General features: G+C 37.0%; 2 protein-coding genes across 4 annotated transcripts in view; both read left to right on the forward strand.

Annotated features, from left to right (window-relative positions):
• tyw3 (tRNA-yW synthesizing protein 3 homolog (S. cerevisiae)) overlaps window positions 1-184 on the forward strand; it is a 5,191-nt gene extending 5,007 nt beyond the window's left edge. For all 3 annotated transcript variants that reach the window (XM_040143971.1, XM_040143970.1, XM_040143969.1), the window contains one exon: window positions 1-184. This exon is cut by the window's left edge and continues 380 nt beyond it. The gene's annotated coding sequence lies outside the window, so the exon portion shown is untranslated.
• A 6,326-nt stretch (window positions 185-6,510) lies between these two features.
• LOC120798910 (palmdelphin-like) lies at window positions 6,511-18,206 on the forward strand. The gene is made up of 10 exons (XM_040143702.1): window positions 6,511-6,538; window positions 12,616-12,672; window positions 12,970-13,050; window positions 13,280-13,407; window positions 13,519-13,633; window positions 13,711-13,735; window positions 13,816-13,945; window positions 14,402-14,490; window positions 14,761-14,921; window positions 16,078-18,206. Exons 2-10 carry the CDS (start codon window positions 12,628-12,630, stop codon window positions 17,206-17,208), a joined length of 1,905 nt encoding a protein of 634 aa, XP_039999636.1. The 5' UTR covers window positions 6,511-6,538; window positions 12,616-12,627; the 3' UTR covers window positions 17,209-18,206.
• Window positions 18,207-19,076: the final 870 nt, after the last annotated feature.

The raw sequence follows: 19,076 nt of genomic DNA on the forward strand, positions 1-19,076 counted from the left end.
CCTATAACCTACACAGCTGACTTGCTCTGGAGCAGTTTAAAAATAGGATTGGTTTGAAATGTGTCAACAGCCCGCCTCTAGACTGGTCCACTTATTAAAGTCATCATTTCTACAAGATCACAATATGGACAAAGCTGCTACAGTAATGTGACTAATAATAAAGAGCAATTGAGATGTTTTTATATATTACTTTGTTTCCAGTTATTTCAAATCTGAAATGATCCTTATCCTTATGTATATGTGTGTGTGTACACGTGTTTGTGTATGTATTTATGTGCGTATACATACACACACAAACACATACACACACACAGTTAGGTACGAAAGTATTTGCACAGTGACACCTTTTTTGTAATTTTGCCTCTGTACATCGCCACAATGGATTTGAAGTGAAGCCATCAGGATGTGATGGAAGTGTAGACTTTCAGCTTTAATTCAAGGTGTTTAACAAAAATATTGCATTAACCATTTAGGAATTAAAGCCATTTTTATGCATGCCATTTTCAGAGGCTCAAAAGTAATTGGACAAACCAATATTATTATATGGATTATTTCTAATGCTTCATTTCAAACCCATATATAGGTACATATTAAATTCAATTTTATTTATATAGTGCCAAATCATAACAGGGGTTATCTCAGGCCACTTTTCATATAGAGCAGGTCTAGGCTGTACCATTTAGTTATATTTACAAAGACCCAACATTCCCCAATGAGCAAGCACTTCATGACATTGGCAAGGAAACTCCCTTTTAACAGGTAGAAACCTTGACCAGAACTCAGATCATGGTGGGCAGAGGAAAGCAGAAAAGAGAACATAGTACAATGTAGGTTCCACATAAAGATGTATAATAAGACTGACAACAAATAATTATAATAGGTCTATTAACAACAATCACACTAAATATATTAAAAATTCAAGCAGTGCGTGTTGAGTGGGATCATGGGGGCAGTAAGTGATTTGCAGTCACACAACCAGATTCTGCAGCTATGGAGGCAGAAATACCTGCAGAAAGCAACAGGAGGAGAGAGGAGATAGACAAGAAAGTGCAGAACTACCCAACAATAGAGAAGAAGCCAAGTTAGCAACAAGCATTAATTGGATATGAATGCTTATGGATGGAAAGGGAGGGGAGGAGAGAGGAGCTGGGGCATCATGAGAAGCCCTCTAGCAGTTTAGGCCTATAGCAGCATAATTAGGGGATAGTTCAAGACAGACAATGGAAGGTTTTAAGCCTACTCTTAAATGTGAAGAGGCTGTCTGCCTCCTGGACCCAAACTGGAAGATGGTTCCACAGTAGAGGAGCATGAAAACCGAAGGCTCCTCTTCCCATTCTACTTTTGGAGACTCTAGGAACCACAAGTAATTCTGCATTCTGGGAGTGCAGTGTTCTACTGGGGTAATAGGGTACAATGAGCTCTTTAATATATGATGATGCCTGACCATTAAGGACTTTGAGGTGAGGAGGAGGTTTTTAAATTCTGGATTTTACAGGGAGCCAATGCAGTGATGCTAAAACAGGAGAAATATGATCTCTCTCCTAGTTCTTGTCAGTACTCGCGCTGCAGCATTTTGGATCACCTGGAAAGTATTTAGAGACTTGTTGGCGCAGCCTGATAATAAGGAACTACAATAATCCAGTCTAGAAGTAACAAAAGCATAGACCAGTTTTTCTGCTTCTTTTTGAGACAGGATATGCCTGATTTTTGCAATGTTAGGTAGGTGAATATGAATAAGTGAATATAGGTGAATACATACATATGTGTGTGTGTGTGTGTGTGTGTATATATATATATATGTGTGTGTGTGTGTGTGTGTGTACATATATATACACATGTATAAATGTATAATATCTATATTATTATTAATTAATGGTATTATTGTATTGTATTATATCATGGTGATGTTAATGTCAATATGGTATAGTGGTGATTATATAACAATAATGTATGGTTGTATGGTATGGTATTTATCGTTATTTTTTAATTATTTATTTACTTTTTAATTTATTTTCATACACTAAAACCTCACTATTAATGGACAGGGGGAACCTGTCAAGATGGTGCTCTGCCCTGTCCCTGGAGGCTGGGATATGTCAATTTAAGTATCTCTCCAGAAGGGGCATCATGGGGAGGGAAGGCTGGGTCACCTTATCCTTCCTCTCAACCAAGATCCCAACAAAATTCAACTGCCAACTCCTGATAAACAGGCCCCCTGTCCTTAGGGTCAGGGAGCTTTTTAGAAGGGATCTAGCAAAGGGTCAGCTCCCTCCTGTCAGGGTTTTGTTAATAATAATAATAATAATAATTATTATTATTATTATTATCCCTGTACTTACCCATAGCTTGCTCCCTCTCTCTCCTCCCTCCACTGTATATACTTATTTCCAGACTGACAGTGTGGAACACACTCACACACTTACATACACACACACGCACTGGTTCACTGCAGTCAGATGATTCAGGAAATTCACAGGAGTTGGAGCACAAGAATTCTTCCAGTCACCATGGTGAAACAAACTAGGAATTGGCAAAACAGAATTTGAAAGAGCAACTCTGATTTTAAGTTGTAAATTGGATTCTTCATCAATAAAGTAACAGTATCCAGGACGATGGTAACAGTTTACTGGACATTGGAAAGCTGGGGATTTTGGCAGCTACAATGATACTGGTTTACTACTGTGAGTTCACTGACATTTTCAGACCAGCACTGCAGGACTTCATCTGCAGAGACCCAGCTTTAACCAAATCAGACCTGGACCTGAAAAAGACAGCCTCATACAGCCTGTAAGACTGTACTCTCTGGTGGGTGGACTACCTGTTATAATGGTGAGTAACTATGATTTTTATTAACAGAGGGTATGGCTTTTATTTATGGTAATGTAGATATTGGAGATACTGGAATGAGTCCAAGCGAAATTTTAACATAACATCAACATAAATGGCAGCCTCTGTTTCATGTCAGTGATGTTGTTGGTGCCACTTTCTCAGTTTGTTGCAAAGTCATATATATTTCTATGTTATAGTAGGCTTCATGCTAACAGTGTAACCTACACTATATTAGGTGACAAAGAGCTCCATGCTGACATTTTAACTACATTAACTACATTAATATGAGTGATTTATTTCAATTACATTTTCAACTATAATCTGAATCTGTTGTGTTTAATATATGTCCAAGTACAGTAACATGATTTGGCAACTTGCTGCTTTTAAATGCTTAGATTTGTATAAAAAAGTAATTCATCTAATCTGTGTATGTTTCTCTGCAAGGTGTGTATGTCTTCGGTCTGTTTACAACAGACATCTTTGTCAACATAGGTCAGCAGGTAAATGCAGGTCAGCTGGTCACAAGAAGTTACTTACTGTGTTTTGTCCCTCAAAACACAGGGACAAAGTGAAAACACAGTAAGTGTTAGCCCTTGCCACTCATCCTACTATGCCAATTATAATAAAAAATAAATAATAGTAAATTATACTGTGCATCCAAAAGGGGCCAGAATTTTAAATTAAAAAACTATATCTCAGGCACAGACTCATCAGGTAGTATGATGTATTTTGTTCCTGAGTGGTCCAGTGCGGAAAAAAGTCTGTAAAAAAATTGTAAAGTAGCCTGATATACTGTATACACGAACACATATTTGCTCTGGTCTCAACTCTGGGCTGTCATGGTTTTGGTCTACTAATAAACTCAATCAGATATCCAGATATGAGAGCTGCTCCATCCAAAGTGGGATGTATGCCGTCTCTCCTAATCAGACCAGGTCTTCCACAAAAAGTTCACCAGTTATTTACAAAGCTCACATCATTTGCTAGACACCACATCGACAGCCAGCGGTTGAATGATGCGGCCAAACATGTCATCGCTGGTCAGATTACGCAGGGGCCCAGAGAAAACTACGAAGTCCGACATTGTCTTTGCATATGTACACACCGACTCAACGTTCATTTTTGTGACCTCCGATTGGCGTAATCGGGTGTTGTTACCGCCGACGTGAATAATAATCTTACAATATGTACGTTTGTACTTAGCCAGCAGTTTCACATAGGATTCAGCGTCGCCCGGTGCCCCAGGAATACATCGCTGGTGTCGCTACCTTCACGTTTTTCTTCAGATAGAGCTACCAATAACCAGAGTTGCTTTCTCAGCGGTTGTGTCGCTGATTGGAGAATATCTGTATCCCACTTACGTGGGAGTTTGAAGTTTTTTGGCCAGCGATGTGTTGTGTTCTAACCTGGCTTTCCTGTTGATGATGTCTGAGTTGTTTCTCTGGACCAGAAAAAAAGTGAGAAAGATTAAAAAAACAAACAAACAGAAAAAAATATATATATCAGACAGGATTTACAGGTGAAGGCTGTGACTTCCACCTCAGATCTAGTCTCTTTGCTCAGAACTGTTCACCTGTACCACAAAAGTGTTCTTAAGGATTGTACAGTAGCAGAACTATGTATGGTGGTGTAAAGAATCCTGCAAATTAAATGTAATTTGCATTTTCATTTAATTTTACTCTTCTGGCTGGATTCTGATTTACAAATTTTTAATTTCATTACCTTATGGTTTCAGATATAGCCACTATTCTAAACAAATTATCCCTCAAAAGATAATAACGTACAATACTAATTCATAATAACTTTAAACTATTCTGGATGCTTTAACCTTGTCTTATCCTTTTATTAATTACTTAAATAAAAATTACTGAGTTATTGAATAAAGTTACTTAACAGTTCTGGGTGAAGCAGATTGATTTTTCTGGTATCTTCAGGACTGTAAAACAGATAATTCAACATGCTGAGGAGCACACAGACTGGGTATGTCTATAAATTATACAAGACTCCCATCTGCTGGATGCTGACTTAACTGCAACTGATTAATGAAGTCAGCAATGTCAACAAAGTAAGGTCAAGACCTTACTATTATGGAGGAGCAAGCATAAAAACAGAAAAAGTTCCAAAATGTTAAATAAAAACTTCACAAAACATTTTAAATACATTATTTACAGTTGTAAAAATTAGTTTTTATCATAATACTTAATTTTATTGAATTAAATATAAAAATTTTGACCTATTATAAGCCAGTAACTTCCAACTGTAAAATCAAAACATGCAGTTTTCCTAATGAACATCCTTTTTTTTTTTTTTTTTTTTAAAATGTGGGATCCAAAACATATTTAGGACACAACAATTCACACTCCATCCACAATAAAACCAATGAAGCACTACTTCTATGTGAACTATGATTTTTCTTTTTCTCTGTCCTCTTTTTTTAAGATCAATACTAGAATGAAAGTATCAAAAAGTTATTTCTAACCAATGTTGTCAGGACTTCCCTTTATTTAACAGATGATTACACTGACTTAAATATTCCAAGCCAAAATGCAAATGCATTTGTTAAGATTAAGCAAAAAGTACTCAACCGATTTTCACCAAAATGGAGGAGGGAGGGATGGGGGTATGGGCCAGGGAAGAACACATTAAATTATTGGGCAGATCCAGATCATTTACTATGAATTTGAATATTTTTCGTCAGAAGTCAGGTGTATGTTGTGTGACATTGGCCTTCAAGGAGGTCTGCACTCAACTGAATGCATTTTCTGTTTAAAATGCGGCTTCACGCATTCTCACTGGAACTAACCACCTGTTTTTAGATCTCTGCATTGGCTCCCTGTTAAATTATAAAATGGACTACCCTGGCTTTTCTAATCTTATTACCACTCAAAGCGCTTTACATTACTGCCCCATTTACCCGTTCACACATACATTTATACAGCGCTCTTTTCTATACAAACAGCACTTTTCTATACACAAACACACACACATTGGTAATTTTGGGGTTCAGTATCTTGCCAAAGGACACTTCGACATGCGAACTGCAGAAGCTGGGGATCGAACCAGCCACCTTTTTGGTTAGTGGACAACCCGCTCTACCTCCTGAGTCACAGCTGCCCAAAAACTAGACACAATTTTAAAATTAGATTTTAAAATGATGCTACATCTATACAAGTAGCAGGCCGTTTGTGTGTATATGTTTTGTATATTTTGTTGTTTTTTATTATTTTTGTATATCTGCAATAACACATGCTGATTCAGATTTATCTTTGGCACTTGCACTTTGATTGATATGATTGATTGTATTGTCACTTTATGTAAAGCACGTTGTGTTTCCCTGTGTATGAAATGTGCTATAGATATAAAACTCCACTTGACTTGATTATATGATGGGGGTTTTTTGTTTTGTTTTGTTTTGTTTTGTTTTTGTTTGTTTCTTTTATTTTTTTTTATCGTAACAAATCTCGTCTGGATATGTTGAACTCTATTTCATCAGGGGGATTAAAGCTAATTTATAGTGACACTAGAAAGACACTGGTGTCATTGCTATTGGCTGACAGGAGGACATCAAACTGTCAATCAGCTGTAACACGACACACAGAGAGCCCCGCCCACCAACACCTGCACCGGGGTGGTCTCGAGCTTCCCACGGGAAGGGGCAGAAGCACATAAACCGTCCAGCAACACAAGGAGAGACGTGGGCTACTGCCAGGTAGGCTGACTGAACACCATTCTGTGCATGTTTTTTTCTTTTTACAGTATTAATATTTGTAAAGTATGATGTGCTCTCCAGTTCTTTACATCTGTAATAAGTTGTACCTCCAACTATTAAAATTACTTTGTAATTACCGACTCGAGTTTTCAAACATGCGACCGGATCGTTTCATAGTTCCAAATACATAAGGCCACTAGCTGGTCTCAAACTGTTCAAACAACAGTTTTTAGATGTATTTATGTCGATATAGTGTTGAGCACCCCTTACTGCCAAGCAAGAAATAAACTTATACTGGTATTATGTAGACAATCGTGGTAGGTTAAAAATAAGAAAAATGTTGTAAATTGACATTCTCAGTTTGGTGAAGTGCACCAACTGACCATTTAGCCCATAAGAGAGAAAGAGCGACACAGAAAGAGGTAAAGGTAAGTCTTTAATTCTGTTTAAGCTTCAGTTTCTCCAAGCTGCTACTTGTCAAAATAGGGGTTAGAGCCTATAGCCTACACTGTAACCCTTTTATAGGTAGTAACACACTGAATTTTAACTTTTAACTAAGTTATGTTCACTAACTTAAAATCTTATCTTGAGACATTTGGAAATTCACTTCACACAGACTCAGTTTATTCTCAATAATGACTGATGTGACCTTATTACACTGTATTAGTCATATTCTTACATAGAGGATTTATGACTGCAATTTTGCAGTTGTGTACCATTGGATACTTTAGCTGTTGAGCGTTGAAGACTGTGAGCCTATGCATCACTTTCCAGACAGACTTGTACTGATTATAAGTCAATTACGTTCAAATCTTTAATCACACAACTTGCAGATTATATTACTATAGCATGACACTTGTCCTTGGTGCGATAGTGTCCTGCATCACTGTCACGTAAAACATATATCTCAGAGTTTGGTGGATTTTATGTTTTAAATAGGTAAATGGAAGGATGCCGTAGTCATTTGATTGAGAAAATACTCCTGCCTCTGATGCTTTTAATTGTAGCCTATAATTTAAGAAATGTACAGTACCTCCAAAGGTTACGGAACATAATTTTTTTATTTTCTGGGCACAATATAATTATTATTTTGTTTGTACAAGATCCATATGTTGTGCACACAGGATAAAAAATATCTTTTCAGGCTTTTGCAGGCTCCATAGGAATGCATTGTCAAAGTTTCTGAAAAGTCAACATGTTGGAGATACATGGTTTCCACTGGCCAGCGACAAAATGCTGCTCATAATACATAATACATAACAGTGGAACACAGTTCACTACATTGAATATCAACTTACTTCAATGTGGTTTTGATACTTTGCTATAGCTTAATATATATCAATATCAGAGAAGTGTTCATATTGTAAAAGTAATGCCACCTGCATTGCCCAGCCTTAATCCACAGCATAGAAAATAAAATATGCAGATTTTTTAGATAAGTCATGTATTGAGCACATGGTAGTCATACTGACTGGCCCACATGGTCGTTCTGTATGTCTATAGCTGGCAAACAGATGGTTTACACAGATTAACTACCTCATGAGCCGATTAGCTCAGTTTACCCACTGCTTTACTGACTGGTTAGCTGACTGACTGACTGACAGGCTCACAGGGCTGAGAAAAAAGTCTTTCTCATTTATTTCTTACAGGCAGGTTGGCAAATGTGTTTTTACTTCAGTTAACACATGATGTGACAACTGTCTGGATAAATAGAGAACTGTCTGACTGATATGACTATGTGAAAGGAAGTGGGTCAGATAAGCCCCTGCCTCAGTCTGACAGTCTCGATACCTTGTTTGAGGGAGTTAGGGAAGCATAACATCTACTCTGTCTACTTCAGTGTGGACAGAATGGTTTGTTAAGACCCTTTTCTCCTGGCTGACCTTAGGCAGTGGGTAATGACATGTTAGGATACTGTTTGTTTAGTTTTAAATCATATTGTTCATAACTGCTGACTTTGCATGCAAGAGGTAGGAATGCAATGGTAAAATACCAGGATAATATGTGCCGTAGCCCAGCTAACTGGGTTTTAACTCGGAGTTTGGCAAATGGTGACCCGGAAATAGAAGCAGTAAATGTTTATGTTTCCTTCTAAGAATGCACTCCACCCCCTCAAACCCTTTATAAATGTGATATACACATTAAACACACAGCTTTTCTGGCTCCTACATACAGCTGACTCTGCAGAGTTGGAAATTAACCTAGGATTGGTGTATATGAACCACACGGTGGGTTGGACCTTCCTACAATCAAGAAGAAATAGCTATCTCATATTATTCATTTATAAAGCTCTACTCTTGAAGCTTCCAAACTACCTAACATCTCCTCTCTCATTTAAATCTAATATCTACAGTACACAGTCCAGTAACTACTTAACCTTGGATATGCCCTTGGAGATTTTAAAGCTTTATCATCTGATGGTTTTTATAATCCTTGTAAGTGTTTTTCTTTCTTCCTTGTTTCTATGTTCCTTATCTTTATTAATTGTGCTGTCTTTGTTTTGTTGATTGTTGTTTTTGTGATTTTTTCTTGTTCCAGGTCTCTTTTGGAAAATAGACGTTAATTGAGACCGCCTGATTAAATAATGATTAAATAAATATAATTTTAATAAATCACTTTTACTTTTATTTAAAAAAAAAAAACATCGACTCTGGAATTCCTGTGATACACAGAGGTGTTTGACTGGGACTGGGTTGGTGGGGTGAGGGGAATGAGATAAGTCTTTGAATGTATTCCCTGTGTTTTAAAATATAATATAATAATGAATATTGTATACAAATATATTGTATACAAAACAACAACGTTGTGTATTAATCAAGGAATTCATGAGATGGATCACTTTGCAGGATTGTAGCATATTGTATTTTCTAACTTATTATGCACTTTCATTATATTAGATGGTTTGAAGAACAGCTAAGGAGCCTAAATAAATTGCAAACTTAAACGGCGATAACCCTTATTACATCATTATTATCTTCACAGCCTTGACAAAGCTTCTTTAGGGCAAAAGAAGATATTAGACAACTGTATTCACAGCAGGGTATATGCCGACCTTGAAAATTCTTAATGTGTAGAAAAAAGTATTAAAAAGATCTTGAATATAATCTATAAAAGTCTTAAATATTTTCTCTGGCTTGCCATAGTTAATAATGTTTCTGTATCTGTTTGCAGGCTACACTTATAAACTGAAAGTCGGATTGTTGTGACAGTGGATTATGCTGCAAGAGGCTGCTCAATCCTTTTTATAGAGTTTGAGAGTTTCAGAGACCTGTATCTAGCTATATGTCTCATAGGTCTCAAGCACTGTCATTACTGCTGCTACAGCTGCAAGAAAGTTAATCAACTCATAATGGGCAAGATTGAGCCCAAAACTTACATTAACTGAATTACTTGAATAAACATTTATTAATCACTCTATCCCTTTTATGCTGCTCATCTGTGTCCAGGTCATGTTAACATGTTACTTTAATTAATAACAGTATTGCACTAGGAATTATTGTAATATACTCATGGGATGTACTAAAAAATGTGATGTAATAATAAATATTTTCTAGAACAGACTACTGGTTTTCCATCATACTTCCATACTATGGTTTGATGATTGACTTGACTTAAAAAGGCTTAAATTACACAGGCTGAGTTGTACTCCTCATAAAACTGATACTGCAAAACTGGTGGAGTACCGTTTAAACTACATTTAAACTGCAGGCAATATCTAATCAAAAAAAAAGTAAATAAAACTAAAATCTTACTAAGCAAGTATTTTTGTGTTTTGCTGCCACAGACACAATTCAGTTGGTACATAAAAAGTATTAAAGTTTAATACCTAGCCTTAGTAAAACCTGTCAAAATCACAGTGGGATCTAAAATGAAAGAAAGCACATTCAACCATTAGAAATGTAATGAAATATATATTTTCAATGTTTTTAAATGTTACATTTAAACTATCAACTGCTGAAAAAAAACAAAAAACATGTAGAACCTCAAGAAGGCAATTACATGGTTCACACTGTAGACAACAGAACCAGCAGGATGTCGATACTCCCCTATCTGACAACCCACTAGCCGAATTGATTTAAATAAAAGATCTGACCCTGTAATATATAAAAATCCAGAGTGCTTTATTTCTAAATAGGAAGTCACAGATCTACTCCATTTAGGGAGGACCCTTATTCAGCAGCTGTTACAATTTTAGAAATGTAGTCCTGGAGGTTCATGTAAAACAATAAACATAAAAACACCATGTTATCACAATGATTGACAGTAAATAATAACTATGTACTGTACCCAATTCAATTAGAAATATGATCACTTAAAGATTTTGGCTAAAACATGATACACACACGCACGCACGCAAACACACACACACACACACACACATATACACATACACATACACATAAACATACAAACAGAGCAGCTGTAGTTTAAGGAAAGTCTTGTAAATCAGGGGTCCTATCAGACAGTTTTCTCTTGATATAATAGATTGACTAAGTGAGGACACACAGCTAAGGCTGAGGTAGAAACAGTTTGCAGTAACAATAACAATGAACTAAAGTTCCTCAAGGTTGTTGTAGGGACAGCAGAAACCCCTCCAGCTGAAGGAAGATGACGGGGAACAGAGCACAGAAAGAAGTAGTTGTGATGTGGTTTTTTGTATCTTTAAAACTGATCGGACATATGGTGAAATCATTTTTCTTAAATTGATCGTCTTGTAAGGGTGGACAATGGTGTGAAGCAGCATTTAGACCACCACAGGGTGCTGGGATACTGTAACTGTGATGCACGTGTGTAAAAATCACCTTGCTCTATTAATACCTAATTTAATTTATTAATACCTGATTTACTACTTAACATTGCACTTTTTCCAGACATCTGCTTTCAATGGAGGAGTTCATATGACTGAAGCTCAATAGAAAACATAGAACATTTAGCCTCAAACATAATGCACATTGGGTTATGCATGCCAATATCTGACCAATACCAATAATTTTTATTGAATGTTAATTTATATATAGAGCAAGGACATATCATGGGCCAATGCCACATACCATAGCATTTATAGCCTAAGCTAGCTTGCAATGTCCGCCCCTATATGTAAACTGCCCAGTATGCTATACAGCATATCATGCCCTCCCCAGTAACACTACTGTTCCATAATGTTTAAACTAGTAACACAAATTGTTAGGATCGTTTTAATAGTGTGACAATTTCTTTAGCATAAAATAATATACATGAACAGATTTCATAATCCATGTGATATGTTATAATGAATTGGAACTGTGTCATTTCTGCATACATGTGCATTTCTCAAAATCAAAGCTGAGTGGTTCCTCAGCAGGTTGACATATATTAGATAAGCTGATCAAATTTGATTGAATAAAAGATTGTAGTTATAAAGCAAGTGAACTGCAAATGTGCAAATACACGTGGCAGCTACAGTTAGAGCTAAATCTTACTGCAGTAACAGATGTAATGTGCAATGCATGCAGAAAAAGTGTTGAATAGGTATGTGTTGGACTTGGACATAGTGTTTATCAAGACTGGATTGACAATTAATGCTTGCAACTTGGTGTGACTTAAATTTTGATGGTTTATACTGTTTTATAATTGTTTTGCTGGCTGTTAACCAAATATTTTATGTTGTATATCACCTATGCAGCTGCACCAGATTCATCTTATAAATTAGATCTCTGTTGGACTTGTCCTAGTAGATTAATGGTTAAATCGACTGTAAGATTCTTGTGTTGTTGTCCTTGCAATGCTCATTTTACTTAATAGTCATATATACTAGAAAATTCACTATAGAATGAAATCAATAAGACTCTGTTCAGCAGTTTTGGAAATTTGAAAAGACGTGGACTCATTGATCACATAAACTGGTGTTTTCCCTAGAATCAATTTAAATCAATTTGTATGGCTTTATGTTCTACAGGCTGTCATTAATGTCAATATTGTCACAGTTGTCTGGCTGGGGGTTTAACTTGGTTACTCTTGTAAATGAAACTGTGGAAAAAGGTGTCTGGTAAATTTCTCCCTTTTCTTGTCCATTTTCTCCCTCTCTCCCTTTCTGTCAGTCCCGATGCAGTATGGAGGAGTCTGACTTGCTGAAGGAGAGGCTTCAAGCTATCACTGTAATGCTTTACTCTACTCAGTTCAGTGTCTTCTCAGGAGAAAGACAAGGAGTTTAGCCATAGAAGGACTTTTGTAGCCATTGCTGTCTGCTACGTTTAATTAATGTAAACATTAATTTATATTTGAGAATACAGTAGATTAGAGAAGTAATTAGGGAAGTTTTAAACAAGAATTAGTATTACCCATCTGCATTACCCGTTTAACCTTACCTGTAATCTTCAATTTATCGGAATCTGTTATAATTTGTTAATGTTCTATAAATTCAATTATTTAACCATTTGTCCTTGATGTATTAGGACAAGCACCACATTCAGGAAGACATTAGACAGAAGAAGTTGGAACTGGATCAAGAGAAACTCAAACTACAGCATCTAAAGGTTCAGGACACATATTTATTTGTCTGAATAAATCTAAAAATGTTCGGCAATAACACCAGAGGAGTTATATAACAAACCATTTGGATTGGTATTATCTCTTATTTGCATAAATTGTAGAAAGCCTTTAGTAGTCCATCTGTCCATCTGTTTGTCCACATGTTATTTTTATTAATCTGCTCATGATCCACATTATTGAAGCCTATGTCCTTCTGTCCTTTGAAATGGACAGAAAAAAGCTCTGAGAGAGCAGTGGCTGCTACAGGACTCAGCTACCCACAATACAACAGACTCCCCACAGCAACAGAGCCTTCTGTCTGACCAGCGGCAGACCAGAGCACTGCAGCTTAACATCCACAGGTACAAAACACAAACCAACACACACCACAGAGAAACATGCACACACACATATACCAGTATTTGACCTGTTGGACCTGTTGCTAACCTGCACTGTCTCCTCTGAACCATTAGGATAGAAATGGAGGTGGAATTTCTGGAGCGACAGGAGTCTGTGATTTCCACCAATGAGCGCTTCATCCTCAATAGACTGAAGGCTTTGGAGAAAAGTCCAGAGGAAATTATTAAGGTGCACACACACACACAGCTGTACTGTACTTTTCTGCTTCCATTACATTGCTCTGACTATTTGCATTGGTTTTCCAGGAGGCCCAGGAAAACTTTGTTCTTGGTGAGTTATGTCATTATTTTCTGGATGTAACCCGCACCAAAGATGAATCAATATTAACAATTCTGTTTTCTGTCCCACAGAACCATTACAGGTCACCACAGTGATCCCTGATGTCCCAGAATCCATATTTCCACCAGCCAATAACCATACTGAGCAAACCACCCCAAGAAACAGTGGGATCATTTTTATTAGAGATTTTTACACATTTCTGTAAAGTCACTCAAAGCACATTGTACTTTTCAATGTATAACTTGCGTGTGTACAGTTTAAGCTCAGGATTTGCTCACAGTCCTGTGGTTTGTTGGTGATAATACTGTAAATGTGTTTTGAGTATCAAACACTTGAAACTTGAAATGTGTCTGACAAGTTTCTAGTAGATTTAGATGCAATGGATTACAGTTGAGCAGTTTGCCATATTCTGGCAAAAATATAAGTGTTGAGAACATACTGATCATTTGGATGAACAACAAATGGGTTCTTGTTGTTTCTATGAACATTTTGATATTTTTTTCACATGAAAATGGGTCACCATTGGAATCCATTGAAAAAATTGTAAACTGCTCTGAAACCAAGCTGACTTCAATTCCTGTCCTTTTTAAAAAGGCAAGCTAAAAACAGATCAGATCCACCTTTTAATCAAACATGGGGTGAATTTTAGAAGCATAGTTTTTTTAAGGAAATTGGTTTGAAAGTTTGTTGTGCAGTTTGGCAGACAACAGAAAAATGGTCGACGTGGTATCAAAGGACTAATAAAGGTAGGGATACTCCAAAAATTTGAAACTAACCAGGATATATAGTGCACTCATTAGGGAGCAGGAGGGAGGGGGCTTTGTGGACTTTTGGTCGATATAGAGTTGTTATACCCTTTTTTGAAAATCTTTACTGGTAGAGCAGGAGCTGAAAATGCAGTGGTCAGAGCTATCATGGAATCAACCTGGACTGATTTAATCACATGTACAATTATGAAGTTTTGCTAGCATAAACTTACATTAACACAGACTGTCTTTCTTTCTTCTGTGTCTCAGCTCTGTTTACCATGAAAATCAATGTGACTAATAACCTGCTAACCGGGGAGAGCACAGTACTTTCTAATGCGACTGTCCCCCCAAAGGAGTTAAACCAAAATGCCAGGCTCAAGGTTTACGATGACGGCAGGAAGTGTTTTTATGCTCTGAATTCACAAGAGGTATTATCATTAATAATAATAATAATTATAACATTTATTTGTGTAGAACTTAAAACAATGTTACTCACTGCTTCAAAAAAACAAACAAAAAACAATGCAGCATAAATGATTGGTACAGCAAAGAGAAGAGGTTAAAAGTTAAAAGGCACATTAAGACTGGTTAATGCAGAAATACAAGTTTATAAAAATAATTTTTAGTAGAAATTTTAAGGAAGGTAGCAAGTGGAATTTCAACAGGAAGACTGTTCCAGAGTTTTGGGGCACTGACAGCAAATGCAAAACCTTGTTTAGGTTTAAGTTCACATTGGGGGACTGCTAGCAGAGTTCTGTTCCAAGATTTGAAGTTGAATGCAGGTACATATGGGCACAAAAGTTAACAAATGTATGCTGGAGCCAGACCATGGAGTGTTTTAAAAGTAATGAGTAAAACCATAAAATCCATTTTAAAATCTAGTGTAAGTCAATGCAAAGGACTAAAATAGAGGTTATGTTATCTCTCTTTTTTGTTCCCGTTAACAGTCTGGCTGCAGCATGCTGTATAATTTGAAAGCATGAGTTGGCTTTGCCACTCAGGTGGAGAGAGTCACAATAATCAAATCTGGATAAGGTAAAAGCAAGAATAACTTTCTCCAAGTCAGAGAATGATAATGATTTTGGAAATGATGTAAAGTTGATAAAAAAAAGAATGTACTACATTATTAATATGATAATCAAAAATTACATTAGAATCAAAGATAACTTCTAAGTATTTGGCACTAGGTTTAACAGAGGGGGCAGGTTATTAAATTCAAATATTCAAATTCTGATGTGTTTAATGACCAGAACAGGATTATTTCAGATTTTTCATCACTGAGTTGGAGGAAGCTATTAGATAGTTTTTAAAGGATGTCATAGACTGCTGGTGGATGTGGATTTTATGGACACATACAGTTTCATCTCATTGGCATAGCAATGAAAAGAAATAGATAATGTAAAATTACCAAGAGTAACTCTAAACTGTATGATTCTATGATCCAGTTTTCATTTTACTTGTTTCCACTCTAAGCAGGGACCCCTCCCTATTTTGTTTTCCCAGGATTGTCTGCTTTCTCTGCTTTTACCATTGAGCTTTCATTGTGTTCTCTTAATAATTACTCGTATTCCTTTCTACTTTTAGGGGTCACATAACCTGACCTGTGTATCTGAACCTTCATCCAGCAAGGTGGAACAGTTGCTCAGAAGCGCCACAGTGTATTGCCAAGTAAACCACCAAAACTACCACCAAAATCCCAGCAGAAGGGAGGAGCACTGTTTTTACAACCACCAAGATGAGAAAGACAGAGCGGAGCGATGTGACCTCAGAAACCAGGGAGAACATTGTGGTAACCATGTCCTCAGTAACAACACAGCAGAGGAAGAATTAAGCTGTAGGGAACACTGGCATAGAAAACCACAGGATGATCATTGCTTTGGTAACCAGGGAAGCCATTACAGTAAGCAGGAAGAAAGACAAAACAAAAGCAACCTGAGGGAAGGTCATCGCTTTGGAAACCAAGAGGGGGTGGGATGTCACTATGGGAACCAGAAAGACCACCACTACAGTTTGTACCAGGTGAGAAACTGTCACAATGCTCAGGAAGATCGGCCCACTAGCCACCACAGCAATGGCGTCATCAGTTGCAATAAAAGGGTAAATGGAGGCAGACCCAGTGGCTTTCCTCCTCCCAAATCACATGATCAGGAAGCAGTTTCCGCCTACCAGCCCCAACTCTGCTACACTCCAGCCAATTATATTCCTATTATTGATTACATTAGTGTTGATGAAGAAGAACTTTATTGTTACAGACCACCCTCCTACCAATCATACAGCCAAACAGAGAACAGCCACAACCAGTCCACCGCTCTGTACAGTGGCCCCACCCCCTCTGACAGAGTGCCCTCACCCCTCTGTGGAGACGACACCCCTTACACCATCCTCAACACCATGGAAAACATTGAGCCAATCACAGCCATTTTCATGGGCTTCCAGATGGCGCAGAATGACAGTGGCTGGGGTCAGGAGTTTGGGGGCTCTCTTAAGGCTGAGCTGGTCATAATTGAGGACAATGAAGAAAATGTTGAGGACAAGAACATGAGGGAGAAGAAGAGGCATGCCCAGCTGGGTGTCAGTAGTTATTCAACAGAAAGTGCAGCCAATGAAAGCGTGGGATGTGTAGAGGGATTTGGAGACAGAGTGACAGGGAGACGAGTGGGACCAGGTATCAAAAGGATCCAGAAAAAACATAAACCCTGCTGTATTGTCTGCTAACTGGAGTAAATAATGCATATGTGTCCAACATTTACTCAATGGCCAGCTGTAAGTCTGGTGACCTAATGATTAACTGCATAAACAAATTGATTTCACATGGTGACACTTAAAATTAACTGAACTGCTGAGTTACTATGAGAATAAGGTCGGATGTTAGAACTCACTGACTGACTCCTCTGCTGCTTTTAGGAAACTGAAGATCTGAAATCGGCATGTGGCGCCGTTCCTCATAAATGGGTAAACAATAAGATTTACAAGTTGGGGATAGTTTGTTGATAAACTATGTGGATTAGGGCCCGTTACGGTGTAAATTTACCCATTCTTTAAATTCCAGTAATTACTTTTTGAGAGAACACTGAATCAAATGACTACAAGTAATGTAAAAGGGATCATTCACAGTGATGTAAATGGAAAATTATCATCAAATCTTCACCTCTATGGAGGCTTTTAGCCTGTTTGAGGTAATTGTTTTGGTTTCATGTAACATTTAACCAGCAGTGAAGCTCTGATAACCCCTCTGTACACTACCTACCCAGCACCAAACAGCGGACAGACACAGTTAACGGCTAGCTGGTGAAAAGAGTAGAGTATTTAGCTGCTAAAGAGCCAGATATTTTTCCCTGTGTTGATGGAGACCAAAACAGAGCTAAAAAGCGAGTAAATATTGGCTTTACATTTAACAGGGGGACACAAACACACCTCCAAATAAATGCATGTGTTACTACGTGTCAGCTAGGTGTGGAAACTTAATTGTTTGCTAAAACATTAGCCTTAACAAGTTTGTAAGGTGATATACTAGGTTGTGTCTGGCAGCTTGTTGTGGAGTTGTTCTGCCCCCAGGTGGCATAAGATCAGTTAATGCAGCGTAAAAGCAATACTCTACCCAAAAATGTATCATTGTGGTTGAAAGGTTGCATTTTCATCCTTATTTAAGAACATGCACTATGTTAGGAAGATTTCACTGCAGAAAATAATTCCACAAGAAATTCTTAAACCCTCTGCAGTATAATGCTCTTCTTTGCTGTTTCAAATTTCAAAAAGTCTATATTATACTTTCAATGAATCAATGCATATGTAGAGCACAATATGAAAAGTTTTTATACATTTACAAAAGTTTGAAGTTCTTCAATAAGCTGTATGTAGTTAATACTTTTCATATTGTGCTGTACATATGCATTGATTACTGATCAATGCATAGACACTGCTGATAAACTTGTGAACTGCTCTCCTTTGGCTCCCTCTAGTGGTTGTTGAGGTGACCTAGTTCAGAATAAGGAGTAGCTATAATAACTCAAGAGTGGCAGCCATACCTAAGCTTCAGTTAACATTATTTGGAATTTAATGATTAGCTCAATGATATTTAAAGTGCTTTTGTACTATTGTATAGTGCTGTTTACTATATACTGTAGTACAGTGTTTTCCAATGTAGGTTTCAGAGACACCTAGTGGTACCCAGACAAATAAAAGAAAATTCAGTTATTTATTAATTGACTAATCCTGTTCGTGTTAACCCAGTAAGCGAGTATACAAGTGTGACAGGTCTGATTGACTTAGCTGCACAGCATCAAATTGCTAAAAAAAAAAAAAAGAGATCTTCATTAAGTGAGGTCTGAGCTGTGATGGAATTTTAATTTTGGTATTCAAAATAAATAAACTGAAATACAACATGTCAAACTTGAAATGAAAACAGACAGAGTTTTTGTAAAGAATTTCAAATAACTTTTTTTGTTTTGTTTTGTCTAACATTAGTTTAGTCCAACTGCTGATGGTTTTCACATTTTTGTACTAACTTCAAATGTTTGTACTGTACATACTGTATGTTTGACTACACTATTTCTGGTGAAGAGCATGTGGATAGCCATGTAATG

This window comes from Xiphias gladius, chromosome 14 (assembly GCF_016859285.1).
Source record: "Xiphias gladius isolate SHS-SW01 ecotype Sanya breed wild chromosome 14, ASM1685928v1, whole genome shotgun sequence".
Classification (NCBI taxonomy): domain Eukaryota; kingdom Metazoa; phylum Chordata; class Actinopteri; order Istiophoriformes; family Xiphiidae; genus Xiphias; species Xiphias gladius.

Bases quoted from the DNA above. Each gene is read 5' to 3' on its own strand.
- LOC120798910 (XM_040143702.1), top strand. From the start codon at position 12,628: ATGGAGGAGTCTGACTTGCTGAAGGAGAGGCTTCAAGCTATCACT. The intron at 14,491-14,760 runs GTAGGGATACTC...TCTGTGTCTCAG, and splicing joins GTATCAAAGGACTAATAAAG to CTCTGTTTACCATGAAAATC. The intron at 14,922-16,077 runs GTATTATCATTA...TTCTACTTTTAG, and splicing joins ATGCTCTGAATTCACAAGAG to GGGTCACATAACCTGACCTG.